The following is a 19,305-nucleotide window of genomic DNA, read 5'->3' as shown; positions in this document are numbered from 1 at the left end:
CAGGGCTGTGTCACCCAGCTGGCTCCCTGTAGAAAGTGCTGCTGGTACTATGCACAAGAGATAGACAATGTGTCCCTCCAGAGCAGCTGCTGAGGCACTGCTTCCTGCTTGCATTTTCCAAAAAACCCAAAATTCAAGGCAGGGTACCCCTCGCCACCATTTTGTTTTTGGTCCCCACTTTGCCCTGTACCCACAGCACCCACCCCCCAGGGAACTCCACCAGACTGAGGCAGGGGGTTACTGGAAGTGCTGTATTTACAGGGCAGTATTAACTTCTGCTGCTGCTATTTACAGTTTATTTACAAATAACCCCTGTAGTCACCAAGAGCTGAACACGGCAGAGTCAGACAGAGCTTTATGGCAGGCTGGCACGGCAGAGCAGGCAGTTTCTGTTCCTTTCCAGCCCTGCCAAGGGAAAGGCTTCCTTCATTTGCCTTCCCCTGGACAGCAGAGGCAGCGCCTATTAATGAGTAACAGGGGAGCAGAGGTGACTAACGCACACCTCAGCTCCTAATGCTGCTTGCTGCAGGTGCCACGAGGAAAACACCAAGCCCAGGCTTCAGGTGAAGTGTTTCCAGGGCTGAGGGCAGCTGTGCCCACTGGCACGGCTCGGTGCCCAGAGGAAGCACAGCTCTGGCAGTCACGGTGTGTCACAGGTGTGCTGTGCTCTGGCACACACGGGGTGTCACAGGTGTGCTGGGACAGGTGTGCTGCTGCTCTGGCACACATGGGGTGTCACAGACTGAGCTCACACAGGTGTGCTGTGCTCTGGCACACACAGGGTGTCACAGGTGTGCTGTGCTCTGGCACACACAGGGTGTCACAGGCTGGGCTGTGCTCTGGCACACACAGTGTGTCACAGGCTGCTGCTCTGGCACACACGGGGTGTCACAGGTGTGCTGTGCTCTGGCACACAGTGTGTCACAGGCTGGGCTCACACAGGTGTGCTGTGCTCTGGCACACAGTGTGTCACAGGCTGGGCTCACACAGGTGTGCTGTGCTCTGGCACACAGTGTGTCACAGGCTGGGCTCACACAGGTGTGCTGCTGCTGTCCCGTGTCACTTGGGGCAGCAGAGTACCAGGCTGCCAGCGACAGTGTCCCTCCTGGAAGGGTGGCAGGCTCACTCCTGGGGATGGAGCCTCCGCCACCAGCTGCCTTTGAACTTAAATGTTCACTGACGGGCTGCAGGGTGCACAAACGCCGACATCGCCTTCCCGCAGTGTGGGAAGCGGGTCTGACAGCCCTGCCAGATGTGGAGCTCCTCTGCAGACCGCCCGGGGCTGCCCTCCTCGGTCACCAGCAGGGAACGGGACCGTTCCGGGCAGCAGGCAGGGGGTGCCGGGCCAGGTCAGCCCTGCCCTGCGAACACAGCTTTCCCCGGGCACAGGGCAATAAAAGAGACGAGCTTTCCCCGTGGTGTTTGTCGGATCTCCCTCTCCAACAGATCAGTCCGGGTTTAGATGGAGTCTTCCAGGGAATACTAACAGGGGGCAGCAAGGGGCCGGCCGTTCCCTTTTCACTCGGGTTTGCAGCCCGGCTGCCAGAGAGGCGCCTTACAAAGGGACTTTTGGCTCGCCCCTGTGGTTCCCGGGTTTTCAGCCACGCAGGGGACAAAGATGCAGTTTATGCCCCAGGACCGATTTCCCAGCTCTGCCCGCCCTGGCCAAGCACCCGGCAGCTCTGCCCTGCCCCTGCAGCCCGGGACCACAGCCCGTGCTCGGTGCCTGCCTGCTCAGGGCGCGATGGCCGATGGCTGCTTCCTCTGCTCCTGCCTCATCTTCAGGGCCAGCATGGCCCGGCGGTACAAATCTGGGAACAAGGGGGCAGTCAGGCCCTGAGCTGGACCAGCTGCACGGCCCAGCTGCAGCCTGTGCTCAGTGCTCAGGCAGGGACAGCCCAGACCCCAGCACAGACACCCGGGTGGCCTCTCTGCATCCCACCCCATAGCATGGGTGACCTCCCTGCATCCCACCCCACAGCATGGGTGGCTTCCCTGTATCCCACCCCACAGCATGGGTGGCTTCCCTGTATCCCATCCCATAGCATGGGTGGCTTCCCTGCATCCCACACCACAGTATGGGTGGCCTCCCTGCATCCCACCCCATAGCATGGGTGGCCTCCCTGCATCCCACCCCATAGCATGGGTGACCTCCCTGTATCCCACACCACAGTATGGGTGACCTCCCTGCATCCCACCCCACAGCAGAGGCAGCAGCCTCTGCCCCCACAGCAGCGTCCCCAGCCCTGCAGCAGCACTTGTCTGTGCCCATGTCCCCACACCAGGCCCCCCATGGCCAGTGTCCCTGCACAGCCTGCTGCCAGCAGGCCAGACCCCTGGTGCTTTCAGCAAAATCTGTCCTGAGAAATACCAACCAAAGGTGCTTGAGACCTCCTCACGCTGCTGCTCCAGAGAAGATTCCCGTGACTTGATTTTATTCTTGATTTTCTTCTTTTTTTTCTTTTTCATACCCTGTGCTGAATAGAGAAATACAAAATTTCAGGCACCACACACCTGAGCAAGGGTGCCTTTGTAACCAAACCAGCTGAGAGCACTGCTGGTGGCGGGTGTGCAGTCCTCCATTGCCCATCCCCTGTGGAGATGCTCAGGTGTCTCCTCTTCCCCTCTGGATCCCTGTGACCTGGCTCTGCACTCAGCTGGTCTGCAGGCAGAGCTGATGGAGGTGGCGGCCACCAGTGGTCCTGTATTTGGTCACATTTCCAGGCCTGCCCACAGGCCCCTCTCACCTGGGTGTAGGGTGGCCATCCCGACGGCTGAGGGCTCCTCCTGCCCGACCCTGTTGGGGAGCAGCAGCCCCCCGGCAGCCCCTACTCCCGGCCCCTCCAGCTCTTCGGCTGGGCCTGGCTGCCCCAAGCCCTTCTTCTTCACCTTCACCTTCTTCTTCCTCCTCCTGGGGCCCTTAGCGCTCTCCTCCTGGGCAGGGAAGGGGGATGAGGGGAGGGTGGCAGAGCCCCTTTCGCACCCCGTCCATCCCGGTCCCATCCCGGTCCCATCCCTCACTCACCAGGGGCAGGAGGCGGCAGACGGGGCGCACCGCCCGGGGCTCCCCGTTCTCCCGAGCATCCTCCGCGGGGAGCGGCCGGTCCCTGCGGGGGGAGCACAGCGCGGTGAGCCCGAGGGCTGCGGGGGGAGCCGGGGCCAGGACGGGCTCTGGGACCCGCACCCACCTGCGGGCGGGCGGGCGGCCGCGGGCGGCCCGAGGGGCGGGAGGCACCGGGGCGGCGTCCGGCGGGGCCGGGGCGGCGGCGGCGGCGCGGAGGAGCCAGCGCAGCCCCTGCAGGGTGGTGCGGGCCGGGCCGGCGGGGGGGACCCGCTTGGCGACACAGGGCTCCTGGGGACGGGAGAGCGGGAATCAGCGCCGGGCGGGGAGCGGGACCGGGAGAGGGAGCCGGGACGGGAACGGGAGCGGGGAGAGGGAACGGGAACGGAGAACAGGAGCGGGAATGGGAACAGGAACGGGTGCGGGGAGAGGGAACGGGAACGGGAGCGGGGAACGGGAGCGGGGCCGGGCCCGCACTCACGATGCGGCACGGAGAGCGGTTCTCGTTGACCAGGCGCTCCAGGCACAGCCGCTCGATCAGCTCGCAGGGCAGCAGCGCGGCCGGCGCGTCCTGCTTGTTGGCCAGCCTGGGGCACGGCAGAGCGGCCGTCACCGCCGCCTGGGCCCCGCGCCTCGCCAGGGAGGCTGTGTGCTTTATCCCGTCTGGCTGCGCTCAGGTGGAGCACTGCCCCAGCCTCGCCTGGCACCGCAGCCCCCTCCCCTCCCCACCTCACCTCCTCCCCACGGATGCTCCGATCTCCCAAGCGCTGCAGGGCTGCTCGTGTCCCCGCGCCCCCCGACAGCTCCCGGGGCGCCACCTCCCGCAGCCCCCGCCGCAGGGTCCCGCTCTGCCCCTCAGCCCCAGCTCACGGCCTGCATCCCAATCTTACAGCAAGAGCGGCTTCCCGGAGACATCAGGGTGGCTGAGGACGCGGCCCAGGACCTTGCGGGCCTCCTCCATCCGTGCCAGGTCAGCGGAGTCCAGCACGAAGAGGAGCCCGTGAGCCTCGCTGTAGTGGCTGCGCCAGGCGCTGCGGGAGCGCTGTGCCCCGGGCAGGTCCCGCAGGGTCACCTCGAACCTGTCCACCCGCAGGCGGCTCTGGCCGGGCTGCGCCCCGGGCAGCGCCTCCCCGGCCAGCGCTGGGGTGGGGAGAGCGCACGGCGCTGGCACAGGGACCCGGGAGCATCCCTGTGCCCGTGCCCCTGTGCCCCGGCCACATCCCCGCTCCACCGCCAGGGCTGCCCGGGACACGCCGTGCCCTGCGCCCACAACAGCCCTGGGGCTCGGGAGCATTGGTCCCTTGGCTCCAGAGGACCACAACAGCCCTGGGGCTCGGGAGCATTGGTCCCTTGGCTCCAGAGGACCACAAAGCTGCTGCCCCCGCCCGGGGCTGGCTCGGGGCTGTGCCGCTCCTCACCTCTCTCTATGTCCGCGATGACGGAGGTTTTCCCCGCATTGTCCAGCCCCATGACAAGGAGGGTCACCTTCCTGGGGAGCAACAACAGCAGCTGAGCACCCCAGGAATGGCTGTGCTCCCTGGGGACAGTGACCACCGCTGGCCCCAGGCAGGGGACCCTGCCCATGGCACCACATTGCAGCCAGGAGAGGGGCAGGACAGGGACACAGGCTCTGTCTCAGCTGGGGACAAACGCAGGGACAATCCCTGGTGCATGGGAGAGGGTGAGGACAGGCACAAGTGCCTGGAGCCACCCCAACACCATGGGACAGCCACGCTGCAGAGCCTCCAAGGTGCTTCCTATGGCAAGGATTTATTTTCAAAGCATGTAAGATTAAGCAATCATATGAACAGGCCAGCATGATTCTTTCTTATATGCAGTCAATGATTTACATCTCCCTTGCAGTAAATTTTGAGTATTCACAGGTAGGGAAAGGTTGCAAGGATGATTTTATGAGCTTCTGCCTGGACTCAGGTGTTTTTCCTGATGCTAAACAGTCCTGTCCACTCTCCACCAGAGCCACACAGGCAACATTTTCTCTGCCACTGACCAGCCACTACAGCTATTTGCAATACCATTTTCTTCTCTAAACATATGGAGCAGGCTGCATGGCAGTGGGGGTGGCACGGCTCCACCTCCAGAATTACAGCAGGTAAGGGAAGGTAAGGTGTCCTCTCTGAGGGAGAGGAGCATAAACCTCCTTGCAGTGCTGTCCCAGGGAATTAGCCTGGATGTCCTGACACATGCAAACAAGGCAGGTGTTTCAGTCCATCCTCCCCAGCTTTCCTGGGGAGCTGCTGACTCTGCAGAGCCAGGATCCCCATGGAACCATCCCTGCATTGCATCCCTGCCCAGCCTGCTTCCCTGCCTGCCAGCTCCTGCCTGCTGCAGGGGCAGTGAGGACACACGTGTGCCCTGCTCAGCAGTCTGGGGACGGTTCAGGCACCTGTGTTCCTCTGTCACCACCCTGGTGACACTCAAAACACACAGGTAAATATTGTCACCCCTGGGAGCCCCGGAGCGGGCACAGGGACCTACCTGACGGGCTCCTGTACGGCCTGCAGCCACGACCAGCAGTGGGAGAAGAGGTGGAACATGGTCTGCAGCCCTGCACGGAGGGGTGGCCTCTGCAGCACCCACAAAGCGAGCAGCCCAGTGTGTCCCTGTGCTTCATCCTCCTCTGGGCTCTCTCTTCACGGCAGGGAACATCTCATCCACGGTGCCCTGTCCCATGGCCAACACTGCTGCCTTCTGTCTGCTGTGCACAAGCCAAGCCTGCAGAAAAATCCGTCCTGGGCAATACCCCATGAGCACAGCCCCTGCTCTCAGTGCCCCTCACATCAGGGGTGCCACTCACTCTCTCACCTGCTCATCCCCTCTGCTCACATGCCCTTTGCGTAGCAGCTGCTTAAACCTAATCTGGATTTAAGTTACTTACTCCTGCAGGCTCCTTAATCCGGGTGGGTCGGGCCAGGCCAGTGGCTGCAGGGGCAGGGCTGTGGTGGCACTGCCACGCTGGGTGGCACTGACCCACCCACCCCGCTGCAGCCCCGTGTCCCCATGGCTGCTGGACGTGGCCCGTGATGGGGACACTGCCTGAGAGCCACGTGGGCTGAGCCACGGGCTCCTCTGAGGAGCAGCATCCCTGATGTTTGTCTGCAGCCCCTTCACAGGGCATGTGTGCACAGCTCTGCTGCTCGCCAGGGTCCCCTGTGAGCTGGGCTGGGGACAGCACTGCTCACTGCGTGAGTCTTGTGCCCTAGCAAGGGCACTGAGTGGCAGCAGGCCCTGTGCTCCCAGGGGTGGAAAGAGCAACCAGCCCCAGCAGGAGCCTGGCTGGGAGCAGGGAAGTGGTGGAGACCCTCAGACCACAGGGCAGAGAGTGGAGGAAAAAACAGGCCAGCCCTTCGATCTTCATCTCTGAAGCTCTTATCTTGCTTCTCAGGTTTCCTGCTTCTTTTCCCAGCCAGAGCTGCCCTCCCTGGCTGGCTGCCACTGATGTGTGTGGAGAAGTCACACTGGGATGTCTGAGCTGCAGGAGCTCTGCGTGGGGGCAGTGGAGTCAAGGGGACAGAGATCCTTCAAAATCCATGCCCAGGAACAAACAGGTAGCCTGCTGCCTCACATCAGTCTGTGCCAAAATACCCAGCACCAGCAGGACCACCTCGACCAGCTGGGCACCAACCATGAGCCAAAGATTCTGAGACACTGCCCTGGCCCCAGGGGTGCCAGCCCAGGATGGGCACGGCCCCAAGCCCTTCCCTCAGCCCCACACACTGCTGGGAGCTCAGCACCTGTCCTGGGCAAGGGAGGGGCCCCAGTGCCATGCCATGGGCAGGCAGCCATGCATGGTTAATGGTTGATGAAGTTGCTGCTCTGATATCACAGCCAGATGCCATATTTGGGGTGACTGGTCACCCTGTGCTGCTGATGGTGGGGCAGTGGCAGCACCTCCCTGTCCCCATCCTGGTGCCTTTCCCAGTTTGTCTGTGCCTGTGCCAGCAGGCTGCACTGGGGAGCAGCGGCCGGGGCAGGTTCACACGCAGCATGGGCTGTGATGCTTTTTGCAGAATTTGCTGTCTGAGGGCTGAAATGATCTGCTCCAAGTGTCAGCTCTTGCCTCTGTGTTTAGGGGTGGCACTGCCAGGGGACAGCCCGGCAGGGACAGGAATGTGCTATAACATGACCACAGGTGCTATAAATAGGGAAGTGCCGTGTGTCAGGCAGCCTGGAGGCAGTGGCTCAGCTTCCCGAGGGGCAGCAGGATCTGCTCTCCCTCTGCCACCAATAGATTTCCAGGCATCTCTGAACACTTGGGGTGCCACTGCTTTTAAAACAAGTGTCCAAAATCCCTGGTGAGACTGGAACTGGGGACAGGAAACCCCCCAGGAGCCCGAGGCAGCTCCAGGTCATGCCTCCCAGTGCACACACACCAGGATCAACAGCCAGGAAAACCTCAAAATCCACCCCAAATCTGGTGAAAGCCACACTCGGCTCCAGGGAAGCAGCACGAGGCCTGAGCCCGCATGGATGTGAGGTCAGCTGTGAGTTCTGCTGTGAGTTCTGCTGTGAGTTCTGCTGTGAGTTCTGCTGGGGCTGAGCTCAGGTTAGGAGCGGGCAGCTGGCCCCGTGCCCACCCACCCGCCCAGGGTGCAGCCACACACCCAGCCCTGCCAGGGCCACTGGGCCTCCCCAGGCGGTGCCAGCGGGGACCAGCCACAGCCATTCTGGTTTCCTTGGTGACTGTTGCCAGGTGAGAAACTCTGAGGCAGAATTTATTATCTTGGCAGATGAATGAAGATGTTCCCCAGCGGAGCTGTGAGCAGCCCGTGCCCCGAGCCGGGCCAGAGCCCCTAGTGCTGCCAGCAGCCCCCAGGGAGGGCAGTGCCTGCCCTGGCATCGCTGCCCAGAAGGCAGCAGGTGCTCTGGGGCCATTCCTGCCCGCTGGGAGCCGCAGGAAGGGAGTGAGGAGGAACCACGGGCAGCACGCAGAGGCGCAGATGGCCACGGGCTGCCCTGCCTGGGCTCCACTAGACCCCGTGAGTACGTGGGGCACAGGGGGGAAAAGGGAACCCCCTGGCACCCCGGGCAAGCAGCAGGGCTGGGGGGATGGCTGGGGAGCTTGGACCTGGGCAATGAGGGCTGGCAAGGGAACACAGAGGGCAGAGCAACAGGGGCTGCTGCAGCCTGCAGAGCCTTGAGCTGAGCTGACACCAGAGCCAAGGTGATGGCAGAGACCAAAAAGTCCTGGCAGAAATATCAGCAAGCTGCTCTGCTTTGCCTGGAACCGCAGCAACTCTGCCCAAAATGGGACCTGTGGTGGGCAGGGACACACACAGGCTCTGAGGGGAGCCTCATCTCTGTGTCTAATGTGTGATAGGACAGCTCTGAGCTGGCAGGTATGCCAACAGCCACATTGTCCCTTTAAATCCCAGCACAGCGCTGGTGGCTAACGATAACCCCGGATCACGGCGGCTCCCAAATCCCAGGAGCTAATTACAGGCACACGCCCCGCAGCCAGGCTGGGAACACAGGATATTTACAGCCTGTGACACCGAGACCTCTTGCTGAGGAACTGGGGCACCACGGGGGTTTGCTGGCAGGGCACTGGGGACAGGGGATGGGTTGTACCCCACTGCCATGCCAACATCGCGGGCAGCCATTCCCCGAGCTCTTTGGGGTATGGGAGATGGTTTCTCCAGAGCGTTCTTTGCTCCCCAGGCCGGTGCCATCAGCCCGTGGTGGGGCAGGGGCAGGCAGGAAGCAGGCAGGGAGCTGTTTGCTTTTCACCCCATTCCTGGCACGGAGCTTCCCAGCCAAAGCACACACACATTTCTGGGAGAGGCTGGGATCTGACCCTGTTTGCTCTGCTCCCTGCTGCAGGACGAGCTGAGCTCCCTCCTCATTCCCTGCCCCGTGCCACAGCTCGGGGAGCCCCTGCCATGGCCACAGGCCCTACCCAGGCTCCTGCACTGCTTTGCTGGGAGCATTCTGGTGCTCCTGCTGCCTTCCTGCGTGGGGGAGAGGCGAGCATAAACTGTTCCTCCTGCCTGCCAGGATGCCCAGGGCACAGTGGGGTAGCACTGTGCCAGAGCTGTATACTCTTACAGCAGGGACCAGGGGAATCAGTTAATTAAAGGTAATTTTAACCCTTCCTGCCTGGTTTAGTGTTACAGCATCACCCACTGCCTGTGCTGGGGCTGTAGCCAAGGAGCCACGACTTCAAAATGTGTAATTATCACAAAGATCTGTAAATGCACCCAAAGGTAACTCTGCTTTCCTGCTAAAGAATTGAATTGTGAGGCAGCTGGCGTGGCCTGTGCTGTGCCTGGAAGCACCCTCTGGCAGCACTGAGCCCATGCCCAGATCCGGCAGGCTCAGCACAGCCCCCAGTGAGCTTTAGAGGGATGAGGTGCTCAGCACAGACACCAGATTCCCTCCCTGCAGGGTCAGAGTGGGGCTGCACCAGGAACTGGAGTGCTGAAAGCAGTCGCATGATGAAGCAAATGGAATAAATATTTCCCCAACCAGAAACTATTCCACAGACTGCTGGGGCAGGGAAAAATACAGCTGAGTTACTGTGAAAGCAATACAAAATCCAAACAGTTTAGGCTGTGGAAAACAGTCGTTTGCAAAGCTATTTCCAAACTAAGTCAAAAATTCCCAGCTCACAGGCTGCTGGGAAGCTCCCAGCCCTGCCAGGGGGGCAGTGTGGCTGCACTGAGGGGACAAAACTGCGTCCCCTTCTCACACACCCATCAGGCTGGGGGACACTGTGTGGCTGCCACTTCCCCCAGCCCACGGGGCCGAGCCACCGTCCCCAGTGTCACTGCCTGGCACCTGCTGGGTTTGTGGTGCCCCATGCCAGCACAGCCCGTGCTCCTGAGCAGCTCTCAGGCCTGAAGGCAGCCTGGCCATCCCCACAGCCCTGCTGCTGCCTCCCCCTCCGTGTGCAGGCTATATTTGGGAAGGCAGCAGAGTGCTGGGCATGTTCCAGCGAGCACCCTGGGAGTGGTGTTTGCTCTGGGTCCCAGAGAGGAGAGCTGGGGGAGCAGCTGGCAGCTCTCCCTACCTGGGCTCTTTAAGAGCCTGGCTCGGAGCTCCCTGTCTTTTCCAAACAATTTTCTCTTCTCCTTTTACAGGAGCTGAGCCGCCAGGCAGGCATGTGCAAAGCAGACAGGGCTATTTTGAGACTGAGAGCCGGTGAGGAAGCTTGCTCCCACCCCACATACAGCCCAGGCTCCCACACACAAGTGCCCTGGCACATCCAAGGGGCTGGGAAAGCTGCACAGCAAACCCTGAGGCTTCACACAGTGGGCAGCCACCACCACCACTGCCCCTGGTGCAAGATGTGCTCTGTGAACACTGGGATTAATAAAAAAAAATTATGGAGGCTGGGATTAATAAATTAATGAAGCTGGGATGCTGTCCAGGGCAGGGCAGGCACCTTTGGAGACAGGAAAATTGACATTTGCACCTGGTAGTGAGACTCAGGCTGGTGCCTTGGGCATCCCCAGTGATCCTCGTGAGTCCGGTCCCTTCCAGCTCAGGAGATTCTGTGATTCTGTGAATCTGTGATTCTGTGATTCTGTGATTCTGTAATTCTCTGAATCTGTGATTCCGTGATTCTGTTATTCTGTGATTCTGTGATTCTCTGAATCTGTGATTCTGTGTTTCTGTTATTCTGTGATTCTGTGACTCCATGTCATTTCACATCCCCCAGCCCAGGGGCTGTTCTGCATCCGGGAGGTTCCAGAGTGAGGGGCAGTGAGCAGCCACCAGCTCTGCTGGTCCAGAATGCAGCCACTCTGGAGAGGGGACACCAGGGTAGGATGTCCCAGTGCGTGGCCTGGCCCTGCTGGCCTGTGGCAGCTCTGGCTCAGGCAGTGTCTCTGACAGGGGTGTCCCAGGGTGTCTGTGCAGCCCCAGCTGTGCTGGGCTGGCAGGCAGAGGTGTGGGTGTGGGGCTGGCAGGGACAGGGAGTGGCAGTGGGACAGGAGCTCTGCTGATGCTATCTGTGACCCACATCGCTTTTATGGTCTGTCTGCTGTTTACAGCACAGAGGACAGGTGGGGTCAGGCTCGAGAGGTGACTCACAGCTGGAACAGCTCCTGCTGCTCCGTGCTTGGGACAGAAAATGGGATAATAACTGGTGTGGAAAGCACTGTGAGGCTTTGTCCATTCCTCTCGGTGGCTGCTGGGGCTTATGGATACAGGACTGGAATTCTTGCTTGTTAAACAGTTGCTCTTAAGGATTTCGTCACGAAGCAGGGGAAGCTGAAATTAAAAATATGATGAGTCGAAGCCCAGGCATTGCTCAGCCGAGGGCTTGGTGACCTGCCAGACTCCTGGGGAATGCTTTTAATTTGGATGAGTGGAAGTTGCACAAATGGAACAAACAGCACGCTGCTCTTGCTGCTCACACAGAGCCGTGGGTGCAGTTGGCAGTGCCACAGGATGTGTTGTTGCTGGCTGAGCACCCAGCCAGGCACAGCTGCTCCCATGCACAGCTCCCAGCCTGGCTGGCCACCGTCACCACTCAGCCTGGACACTGCTGCCTTCACCCTCTGCCCTGCCAGAGGAGTTTTTTTGGAGAGGCTGTTTTCCAAAAACAGCTTGAAAATATGTAACTGTCATACCAGAGCTGAGTGGTCACACACAGATCTCCCATCCCTGCCAGTCAGGCCAGTCCCCATGAGCTCATGGCGTTTGTGGTTTCCCAAAGCAGCTGTTCAGCTTGGAAGGAACAGCTCTGAGCAGCTGCAGGGACAGGGATTGCTTCTGTGTGGGAGCTGTTGCTGGGGGAGGTATGGCCTCCAAAGTCCCAGGCAGTTTTATTCTCAGCTCTCCTGCTGATAAGCCTGATAGCCCTGGAAATGCTTCCAGCATGGTGCAATGGGGAAAGCCTGGTGCATGTGGTTTGGGAGGTTTTGTGCTTTTGGCTGGCGTGGGGCAGGTGAGTGGACAGTGTCTCTGTTCTGATGTGGGCACCTCCTTGTGAGCTGGCCTAGAGGCTCAGGGCTGAGCACTGAGAGCCTTTTACAAGTTACCTAAAAATTCCTGGTCTGCCTGAACTGGGGAAAACTGACCAGTGTCCAACAGTCTTTGCCTTGTCCCAGGTGTCCCTGGCAGGCAGTGTGTGCCCAGGCTGAATGAGGGGGTGCTCAGCGTGTGTTCATCCCCCTGTGCCCACCCCAGCCCTCCTGGGGAAAAGTGGGCAGGGCTGGAGCTGGGGGCAGCGTGAGCCGGGCACAGCAGGGACCCCGTGGGGACAGCCCAGCCAGCCTTGTGTTCCCACCATGGGCAGGTGAACAAGGGGGGACAAACAGGACAGAGGGGGGCTGAGAGCGCTGGGGGTTTGGCTCTGCCAGCGAGTCCACATATCTCATTATTGAAGGTGATGGGAAAAGCACTCTTGCTCAGCTGTAGCACAAGGTCACAGCTGGAGGCATGAGGAACATCCAAGATACACGAGACGCATCTCCTGTGTTACAACGTTCCCAAATCTCCATACACACGCCAGGCACTGCACCTGGAGCGTGTCCCTGACACAGCTTGTCTTGCTGGATACCAGAATGCTCCTGCCCTGACAATACCCTCCCTCCCACAGGCTGCCCATTGAGCACAGGGCCATGTGGTGCCATTTCTGGGCCATGTGGGGCCATTTCTGGGCCTGGAGCTGGGGTCAGGCCCCAGATCTGAGGTGCTGCTGGGTGCAGGCAGCTCTCTGGCAGCTGTGTGATTCAGGCAAGGCTGGCACCCACACTGGCATCCTTCCCGCCCCACAGTGGGACCCCAGTGTCCCTGGGGCTACCTGACAATTCTGCCCTGGAGGGACCCTCCTTGTGCTGCTGCACCTTGGGGTGCTGGCACCTACCAGGAACTGATTTGGCCAGGACTCGACAGGGGGTCCTGGGGAGGGCTCCACAGTCTCAAGGGCACACTCGAGGGGTAGCATGGGGATTGTCCCGCTGTATCTGGGGAGGGGGAGTCCCGAGGGGGGTTCTGGGGGACTCTGGGCTGTGGGCCCATGGGGCCATGGGGCTCTTCCCTGCAGAGATGGGGAGCCCTCGGCAGAAGAAGAGACAGGGGTGTGGGGGCAGAGGGGCAGGTGCGGCTGTCCTGGGGCAGGGACCTGCACACCTGGTGGGGACAGGGCACAGCAGCGAGGGGGTCCCGGCGCAGGAGGGTGGCGGCCAGGGCAGGGCTGTGGCACCGGGATCCGGGGGGCCCGGGCTGGAGGATATGGACCTGGTGGGGATGCGCGGCCGGTGCAGCCCGGACCAAGGGCTCGGGGCGGTCCCGGTGCGGTGCCGGTGCCGCGGGGCTCGGGGCGGTCCCGGATCGGGGCCGGTGCCGGAGTGGTCCCGGATGGGTCCCGGAGCGGTGCCGGTGCCGGAGTGGTCCCGGATCGGTCCCGGTGCGGTGCCGGTGCCGGGGGGCTCGGGGCGGTCCCGGAGCGGTGCCGGTGCCGGAGCGGTCCTGGATCGGTCCCGGTGCGGGGCCGGTGCCGCGGGGCTCAGGGCGGTCCCGGAGCGGTGCCGGTGCCGGTGCCGGAGCGGTCCCGGATGGGTCCCGGTGCGGGGCCGCCCGTCGGGGCCCGGTGCGGCGGGGGAGCCCCGCCCCGGCCGTCCCGCCCCGCAGCGCGGCTCCTCTCTCTCTCTCTCTCTCTCCGCTGCAGCCCGGGATGGCGCCGCGGCGGGGCTGAGCGGCCGGGCCGGGCCGGGCCGGGCCGGGGCCGCCATGGACGCTCCGAGCGGGGGCTGCCCGCCCGCCGCCGCCCCGTCGCGGGCGAAGCTGCCGCTCGGCATCGTCTTCTCGACGGCGCTGTTCTGCGGCGAGGGGGCGGCGGCCGCCGTGCTCTGCCTCTCCTACGGCCACTCCGACGACCGCTTCTGGCTGGCGCTCACCGTGTTCTTCGTGCTCTGCCCCTCCGTCCTGGTGCAGCTCACCCTCATCTTCGTGCACCGCGACCTCAGCCGCGACCGCCCGCTCGTCCTGCTCATGCACCTGCTGCAGCTCGGGCCCATCATCAGGTGAGCGAACCCTGGGCACGCCCGGGCACCCCCGGTACCCCCGGCACCCCTGGCACCTCCGTCAGGGGCGCGGGCACCGGGTGGGAGCAGGGAGCAGCGCCGGGCAGCTCGGGCACCCCGGGTCCGTGTGTCAGCGGCCACCTGCCCGGAGCTGCTCCTGCCGCTTCCCCGTCCCTCCGCCCCGGCCCTGCTGCTCCCGGCCCGCGGGGACCCCGTGCCCGCCGGTGCTGCCGCGGGTGCTCCCGCTGCTGGAGCCCGCTCCGGGCAGGACACGACTCTGCCAGCCTGTTGCGTCCCAGCTGCTGGGAAAGCTCTGCCCGAGGTCCCGGAGACAGCCAGCGATTCACTCAGCCTCTCGGGTTTGCCATCATTTGGCTGTGCTTGTGCTGGGAATCCCCGGTGGGTGCTCCGGGGTGAATACTGACATGGTACGGGGCTGAGTCAGGAGAAGTTTACATTAGATATCAGGAAAAGGTTTTACACCCAGAGAGAGGGTGGTGCAGCTCTCAAACAGGCTCCCCAGGGAAGTGGTCACAGCACCTGGCCTGTCTGAGTTCAACAAACCTTTGGACAACACTCTTGGGCACGTAGTGGGATTCTGGGGGTGTCCTGCATAGGGCCAGGAGTGGGACTCGGTGGGGTTATGGGACATGGAGAAGAGCTAGGTGCGGGAGTGGGGCTGGCATGGGAGCTGTGGGGCACCGGGCTGTGCTGGGAGGAGGACGATGAGGGGGTGGATGGATGTTGCACAAGCCGATCCCTCATTCCTTGGGAATGCTGTGGTGCCTCCCGGGCTGTCATCACCGGGCAGCCTGCTCCATGAGGAGGCACTGCAGGAGGCATGGCACAGCCCTGGCATGCAGGGGGCATGGCACAGCCACCACCTCCACGGGCTCCTTCCCAAGGGCAGCCCAGCAGCCACACTTTGGGCTCGCTGTACCACAGGCTCCCAAACCACCGCGGCCGCTCCGCACTTCCTCTGCCCCCGGAAACAAGCAGTGCACCAGATGAGTCCCTGTCACCATGGCTTAACTTGAGAGCCACCCTTGCCTGGTGCTGCCAGCCTGTGCTGGCCCACAGCAGTGCTGTGACTGTCACCACACCAGCGAGGCTGGCTGAGCTGGGTGGGTGCTGCCCAGCTGCTGTAGGAGCCAGCCGGGGCTGCCCGGGCCAGGCTGCTCGGGCTGGAGCTGGAGCCCAGCCTGCTGAGAAGGTCTGGCAGGGCACTGGGAGCCAGCTGGGACTACCCTGCAAGCTGGACCTTCAGGATGAAACTGTTTTTCCCATTAGAGTTTGCAATGAGCCATGAGTGCTGGCTTGATCTGTCGAGAGAATTTATCCTAAACCCTCCCTCCTTTTGGGTTTGGTACACAGCAATTTGTGCTGTCCTGATAAGCACCCATAAACAATGGTGTCCAGTTGGGCCCCAGGCAGAGCCAAGCTGATCCCCTGTGGCCATGCATACCCCTCCATGGCTCTGTGGAGGGGCTGGGGGTCCCCTGTCCCTGCAGGCATGGCAGAGTCCCAGCCCTGCCCACAGTGAGGCCTGCAGAGAAGGGGCTGAGGAAACTCTCCCTTATCTGCCCATGCCACACACGGCTTCACCCTGCGCCCTCCTTCCTGCTGTCCCCAGCAAGCAGGAAGTGTAGAAGCCTTCTTCTGCTCAAGATGAGAGATCAAAGAGAACTCTGATATTCAGCTCTGATACTTCAGTTTCTGTTGCCTCTGCTTAGAGGAAGAGGTTTCTGCCGGTTGGGAAAAACAGAACCCAAGGGTGATTAACACCTTCCTGTAGCTGCAGCTCCCAGCAGGGTCGCTGCTTTGTACCCTGGATGCTGCACCTCTTCCAGCAGGTCTCTGGAGCAGTCGTTGCCCCCCTGGTCCCCATGATCCCCCTGAATGCTGGAGCAGAGGAGCAGCCACGGGCCATGCCCATGGTCCTGGTGTGCCCACAGCACTTTGGGCAGTTGCCCAGAACAGGCGGGCTGCACTCACCGGGAGTGGGCTCTGGGCAGCAGCGGCAGGGTGGGGCTGCAGGTGCTGGAATGGGACATCAGGAGGGCTGGGGCAATGGCTGCCGTGTCCCCACAGGTGTGTGGAGGCCCTGGTGGTGTACTGCTGGTCGGGGAGGGAGGAGGAGCCCTACGTGACCATCACCCGCAAGCGGCGGCTGCGGCAGGGCTACGAGCTGGAGCTGGAGCAGGAGGTGGGGCACTCGGAGCGGCGCCTGGCCACGCACCGCAACGCCTTCAAGCGCATGGCCGTCATCCAGGCCTTCCTGGGCTCCACCCCGCAGCTCACCCTGCAGCTCTACATCAGCGTGCTCGAGAAGTACGTCCCTGCTGCCCGAGGTAAGGCTCCCCAGAACTCCACCAGGGCACCGGGGCAGCTCCTCAGCTGCTTGTGCTGATGGGGCATCCCCAGGCAATTCAAAAAGTCCCTCCTGGGCACAGCTCCCATTGGACTCCCTGAAATGTGGAGCACGACCCACAAATCTTGGGCACTCATCAGCTCTCTGCTTTCCTGCTTGCAGTGATGCAAAGTGGGAAAGAGCAGGCGTGGCTGAGGTGCCAGGCTCTGCTCCCAGCCCCCTGCTCATGAGTATCTGCCCTCCAGAGCCAAGCCATCCACTCAGTGCCATGTCTCATAAGAGGGTCAGGTCCCTGTCCTAGCCTGCTCCAGTCTCCATTCGTTTTTTTCCATCTAGCGACAGGCTCTGGCTCCCTCAAGTCCCCCCACTGTATCTATTTCTGCACATTTTCCAGCAGCCAGAGCTCCCAGCCCAGCACTCCCACTCCAAGGCTCCCTTGCCTGCTCCCAGGATGTTTATGTGCTTGGGGGTGGATATGCCAGAGCAAACTTTTAACTCCCATTTTGGCACCGAGCTGGGCAGGCAGGTGTGCTCTGCACCATTCCAATTACAGTGCTGGCTGAAGAGCTGCCCTCACCCAGCAGTGCTGGGAGCCCAGACCTTGTCATCGGTGCCCACAGCAGGTGCATGAAAAGGGAAGCACAGGAGATGCCCCGTAGAAACCGCCTAATTTGCCACAGCCCTCTGCAAAGGCATTTTGGGGAGTTGCAGATGCACAGGAAGAATGAGTGCCAGTGCTGCTTTAGCAGTAGATGCATTAAGTAAATACCAAATGATGTGTTCTGGGTGATTCCCTCGCAGCTGGAGTGCCAGCTCAGCCCTGCAGCTGGCAGCCACCGTGGATGGGACCAGCTGCACTCTTCTATTTCTCTCCATGGTATTCCTGGCAGTGCTGAATGTGAGCAGCTGCTGGCATTCCCTACAAATGACCTTGGCTCTGCAGCCCTCGGATGGGGCTGGCTCTTGGGATGCCTCTGGGGCTACAGTGCTGCAGCTCTTGGCTGGGGTGAAGCCAGAGGGGCCCTCACAGCACTGACTGTGCCCTGCTCACCCTTGAGCAGCATTTCCTGCACAGGGCAGGGGGCTGGGGCATGGTCCAACCACAGAAATGGCTCCAGTTTGGCCAAGGCTTGTGTTTTATTGGTGTAGGGAGAACCTTTGGGTTCTGAGCCCCCTGCTGCCAGCAGCCTCCTCATCATGGGGACTGTCACCACCATCCATGAGCTGTTCCAGCAGGGCTCACACTGAGCCTTCTGCTGTGAGCCCAGGTGTTGGGCACCCTGTACTTCTCACCAGGACAGGCACCCCAGGTTTCCCACCCGGAGCTGTCACCCCACACTCTGCACCCCAGGCAGCGGAGAGGCTGGACACAGCCTGGTCCCTCCACTGCCTGACTGGCCTGCTCTGTCCCTCTGCAGCCGTGCTCATGGCCATCTGCCTGGTGTCAGTCACCTACGGGGCCCTGGTCTGCAACATCCTGGCCATCCAGGTCAAGTATGACGACTACAAGGTGCAGCTGCGGCCGCTGGCCTTCCTGTGCATCGTGCTGTGGCGCAGCCTGGAGATCTCCACCCGCATCGCCGTCCTCGTGCTCTTCAGCACCGTCTTCAAGCACTGGATCATCCCCATCGCCCTGGCCAACCTCCTGGTGGTTTTCTTCTTGCCCTGGGTGCAGTTCTGGCGCAGCGGCAGCCGCCTGCCCGACAACATCGAGAAGAACTTCAGCCGCCTGGGCACGGTGGTGGTGCTGTGCGCCTTCACCCTGCTGTACTCCAGCATCAACATGTTCTGCTGGTCGGCCGTGCAGCTCAAGCTGGCCGACCGGGACCTCATTGACAAGTCCCAGAACTGGGGCCGCCTGGCCGTGTACTACGTGGCCCGGCTGGCCGAGAACACGGCCCTGGTCATCCTCTGGTACTTCTTCAAGACCGACGTCTATGAGAACGTCTGCACCGCGCTGCTGGTGCTGCAGCTGCTCCTCGGCTACTGCCTGGGCATCTACTTCATGCTGCTCTTCTTCCAGTACCTGCACCCCTGCCGCCAGCTCTTCAGGCACAACGTGGCTGACTTCCTGCACTGCGTGTGCTGCCGCCGGCGCCCCGCAGGGACCCCGCTGTGCCTCGAGGCACCCCTGGAGCCCGGCGTGAGGCACAGCATTGTCTGAGCACCCGGCTCCTCCAGCCGGCCTCGGACATGGCACGGGCAGCACAGGGCTGTGCCAGCAGCTGGAGGATGCCCGTGGCACAGGCTGAGTGCTGCCTGGTGGCAGCAGGTCCCAGTGCATCCCCTCGGGGGCAGGGGGACAGGAGTGTGCTTGCCTGCCCAGGACCACTCATGAACATGAAGGAGGGTTGATTTGGATTGGACATAAGGAAGTTTTTTGCAGGGAGAGTGGTGAGGGACTGGCACATGTTGCCCAGAGAGATGGTGGATGTCCCGTCCCTGAAAACATTCAAGGCCAGGTTGGGTGGGCTCTGAGCAACCTGGCCTGGTTGAAGATGTCCCTGCCCATCTCTGGAGTGTAACTAGATGGCCTTTAGAGGTCCCTTCCAACCCAAACTATTCTACAATTTGACAATTTTACAGCTTATGGGGTGCCCCAACCAGTTGCCCATGCCAGCTGGCTGCCACATGGTGCAGAGCCCCTGGGGTGCCCCGACACCCCCACTGCTGCTATGGTGCATACGGTGACCTTGGGCCACGGTTGCCACTGGGACTGTTGTAAGCAGTAAAGAAACTTTGCTGTGACTGCGAGTCTGGGTGCTGGCAGTGACTCACACGGAGGGTGGGGCCCGTCCCAGGGGCTGGCACTGGTGCACACACCTGCTGTCCACATAAAACTCCTTTACAGGCACTGAAATGGGGCTGTGCCAGCGGGA

At 61.8% G+C, this 19,305-nt stretch overlaps 2 protein-coding genes across 3 annotated transcripts; one reads left to right on the top strand and one right to left on the bottom strand.

Moving 5' to 3' along the window:
• Window positions 1-230: 230 nt before the first annotated feature.
• ARL13A (ARF like GTPase 13A) lies at window positions 231-5,873 on the bottom strand. Its single transcript, XM_077185946.1, has 9 exons — window positions 5,558-5,873; window positions 4,430-4,550; window positions 3,952-4,160; window positions 3,543-3,648; window positions 3,189-3,352; window positions 3,026-3,107; window positions 2,748-2,934; window positions 2,376-2,477; window positions 231-1,811 (listed from the first exon to the last, which is right to left on the bottom strand). The coding sequence occupies exons 1-9, from the start codon at window positions 5,614-5,616 to the stop codon at window positions 1,735-1,737; spliced, it is 1,107 nt and encodes a 368-aa protein (XP_077042061.1). The 5' UTR covers window positions 5,617-5,873; the 3' UTR covers window positions 231-1,734.
• A 1,900-nt stretch (window positions 5,874-7,773) lies between these two features.
• On the top strand, window positions 7,774-19,180 carry XKRX (XK related X-linked). 2 transcript variants are annotated; one of them, XM_077185851.1, is made up of 4 exons: window positions 7,774-8,058; window positions 13,701-14,055; window positions 16,147-16,406; window positions 17,845-19,180. In XM_077185851.1, exons 2-4 carry the CDS (start codon window positions 13,763-13,765, stop codon window positions 18,588-18,590), a joined length of 1,299 nt encoding a protein of 432 aa, XP_077041966.1. In that variant the 5' UTR covers window positions 7,774-8,058; window positions 13,701-13,762; the 3' UTR covers window positions 18,591-19,180. The 2 variants fall into 2 exon arrangements, with proteins under 2 accessions (XP_077041966.1, XP_054497326.2); XM_054641351.2 differs by lacking the exon at window positions 7,774-8,058 and having other exon boundaries at window positions 13,108-14,055.
• The last annotated feature ends 125 nt before the right edge of the window (window positions 19,181-19,305 follow it).

The sequence above is a fragment of the Agelaius phoeniceus genome, chromosome 14, assembly GCF_051311805.1.
Source record: "Agelaius phoeniceus isolate bAgePho1 chromosome 14, bAgePho1.hap1, whole genome shotgun sequence".
Lineage (NCBI taxonomy): Eukaryota > Metazoa > Chordata > Aves > Passeriformes > Icteridae > Agelaius > Agelaius phoeniceus.
This window is presented reverse-complemented; position numbering and strand designations above follow the sequence as displayed.

Excerpts from the sequence above, each read along its gene's own strand:
- ARL13A (XM_077185946.1), bottom strand. The coding sequence starts at position 5,616 with ATGTTCCACCTCTTCTCCCACTGCTGGTCGTGGCTGCAGGCCGTACAG. Across the intron at positions 4,161-4,429 it reads CGGGCGGGGGCAGCAGCTTT|AGCCGCCTGCGGGTGGACAG; the intron begins GTGGTCCTCTGG and ends CAGCCCGGCCAG. Across the intron at positions 2,935-3,025 it reads TCTGCCGCCTCCTGCCCCTG|GAGGAGAGCGCTAAGGGCCC; the intron begins GTGAGTGAGGGA and ends TTCCCTGCCCAG.
- XKRX (XM_054641351.2), top strand. The coding sequence starts at position 13,265 with ATGGACCTGGTGGGGATGCGCGGCCGGTGCAGCCCGGACCAAGGGCTC. Across the intron at positions 14,056-16,146 it reads CAGCTCGGGCCCATCATCAG|GTGTGTGGAGGCCCTGGTGG; the intron begins GTGAGCGAACCC and ends GTGTCCCCACAG. Across the intron at positions 16,407-17,844 it reads GTACGTCCCTGCTGCCCGAG|CCGTGCTCATGGCCATCTGC; the intron begins GTAAGGCTCCCC and ends GTCCCTCTGCAG.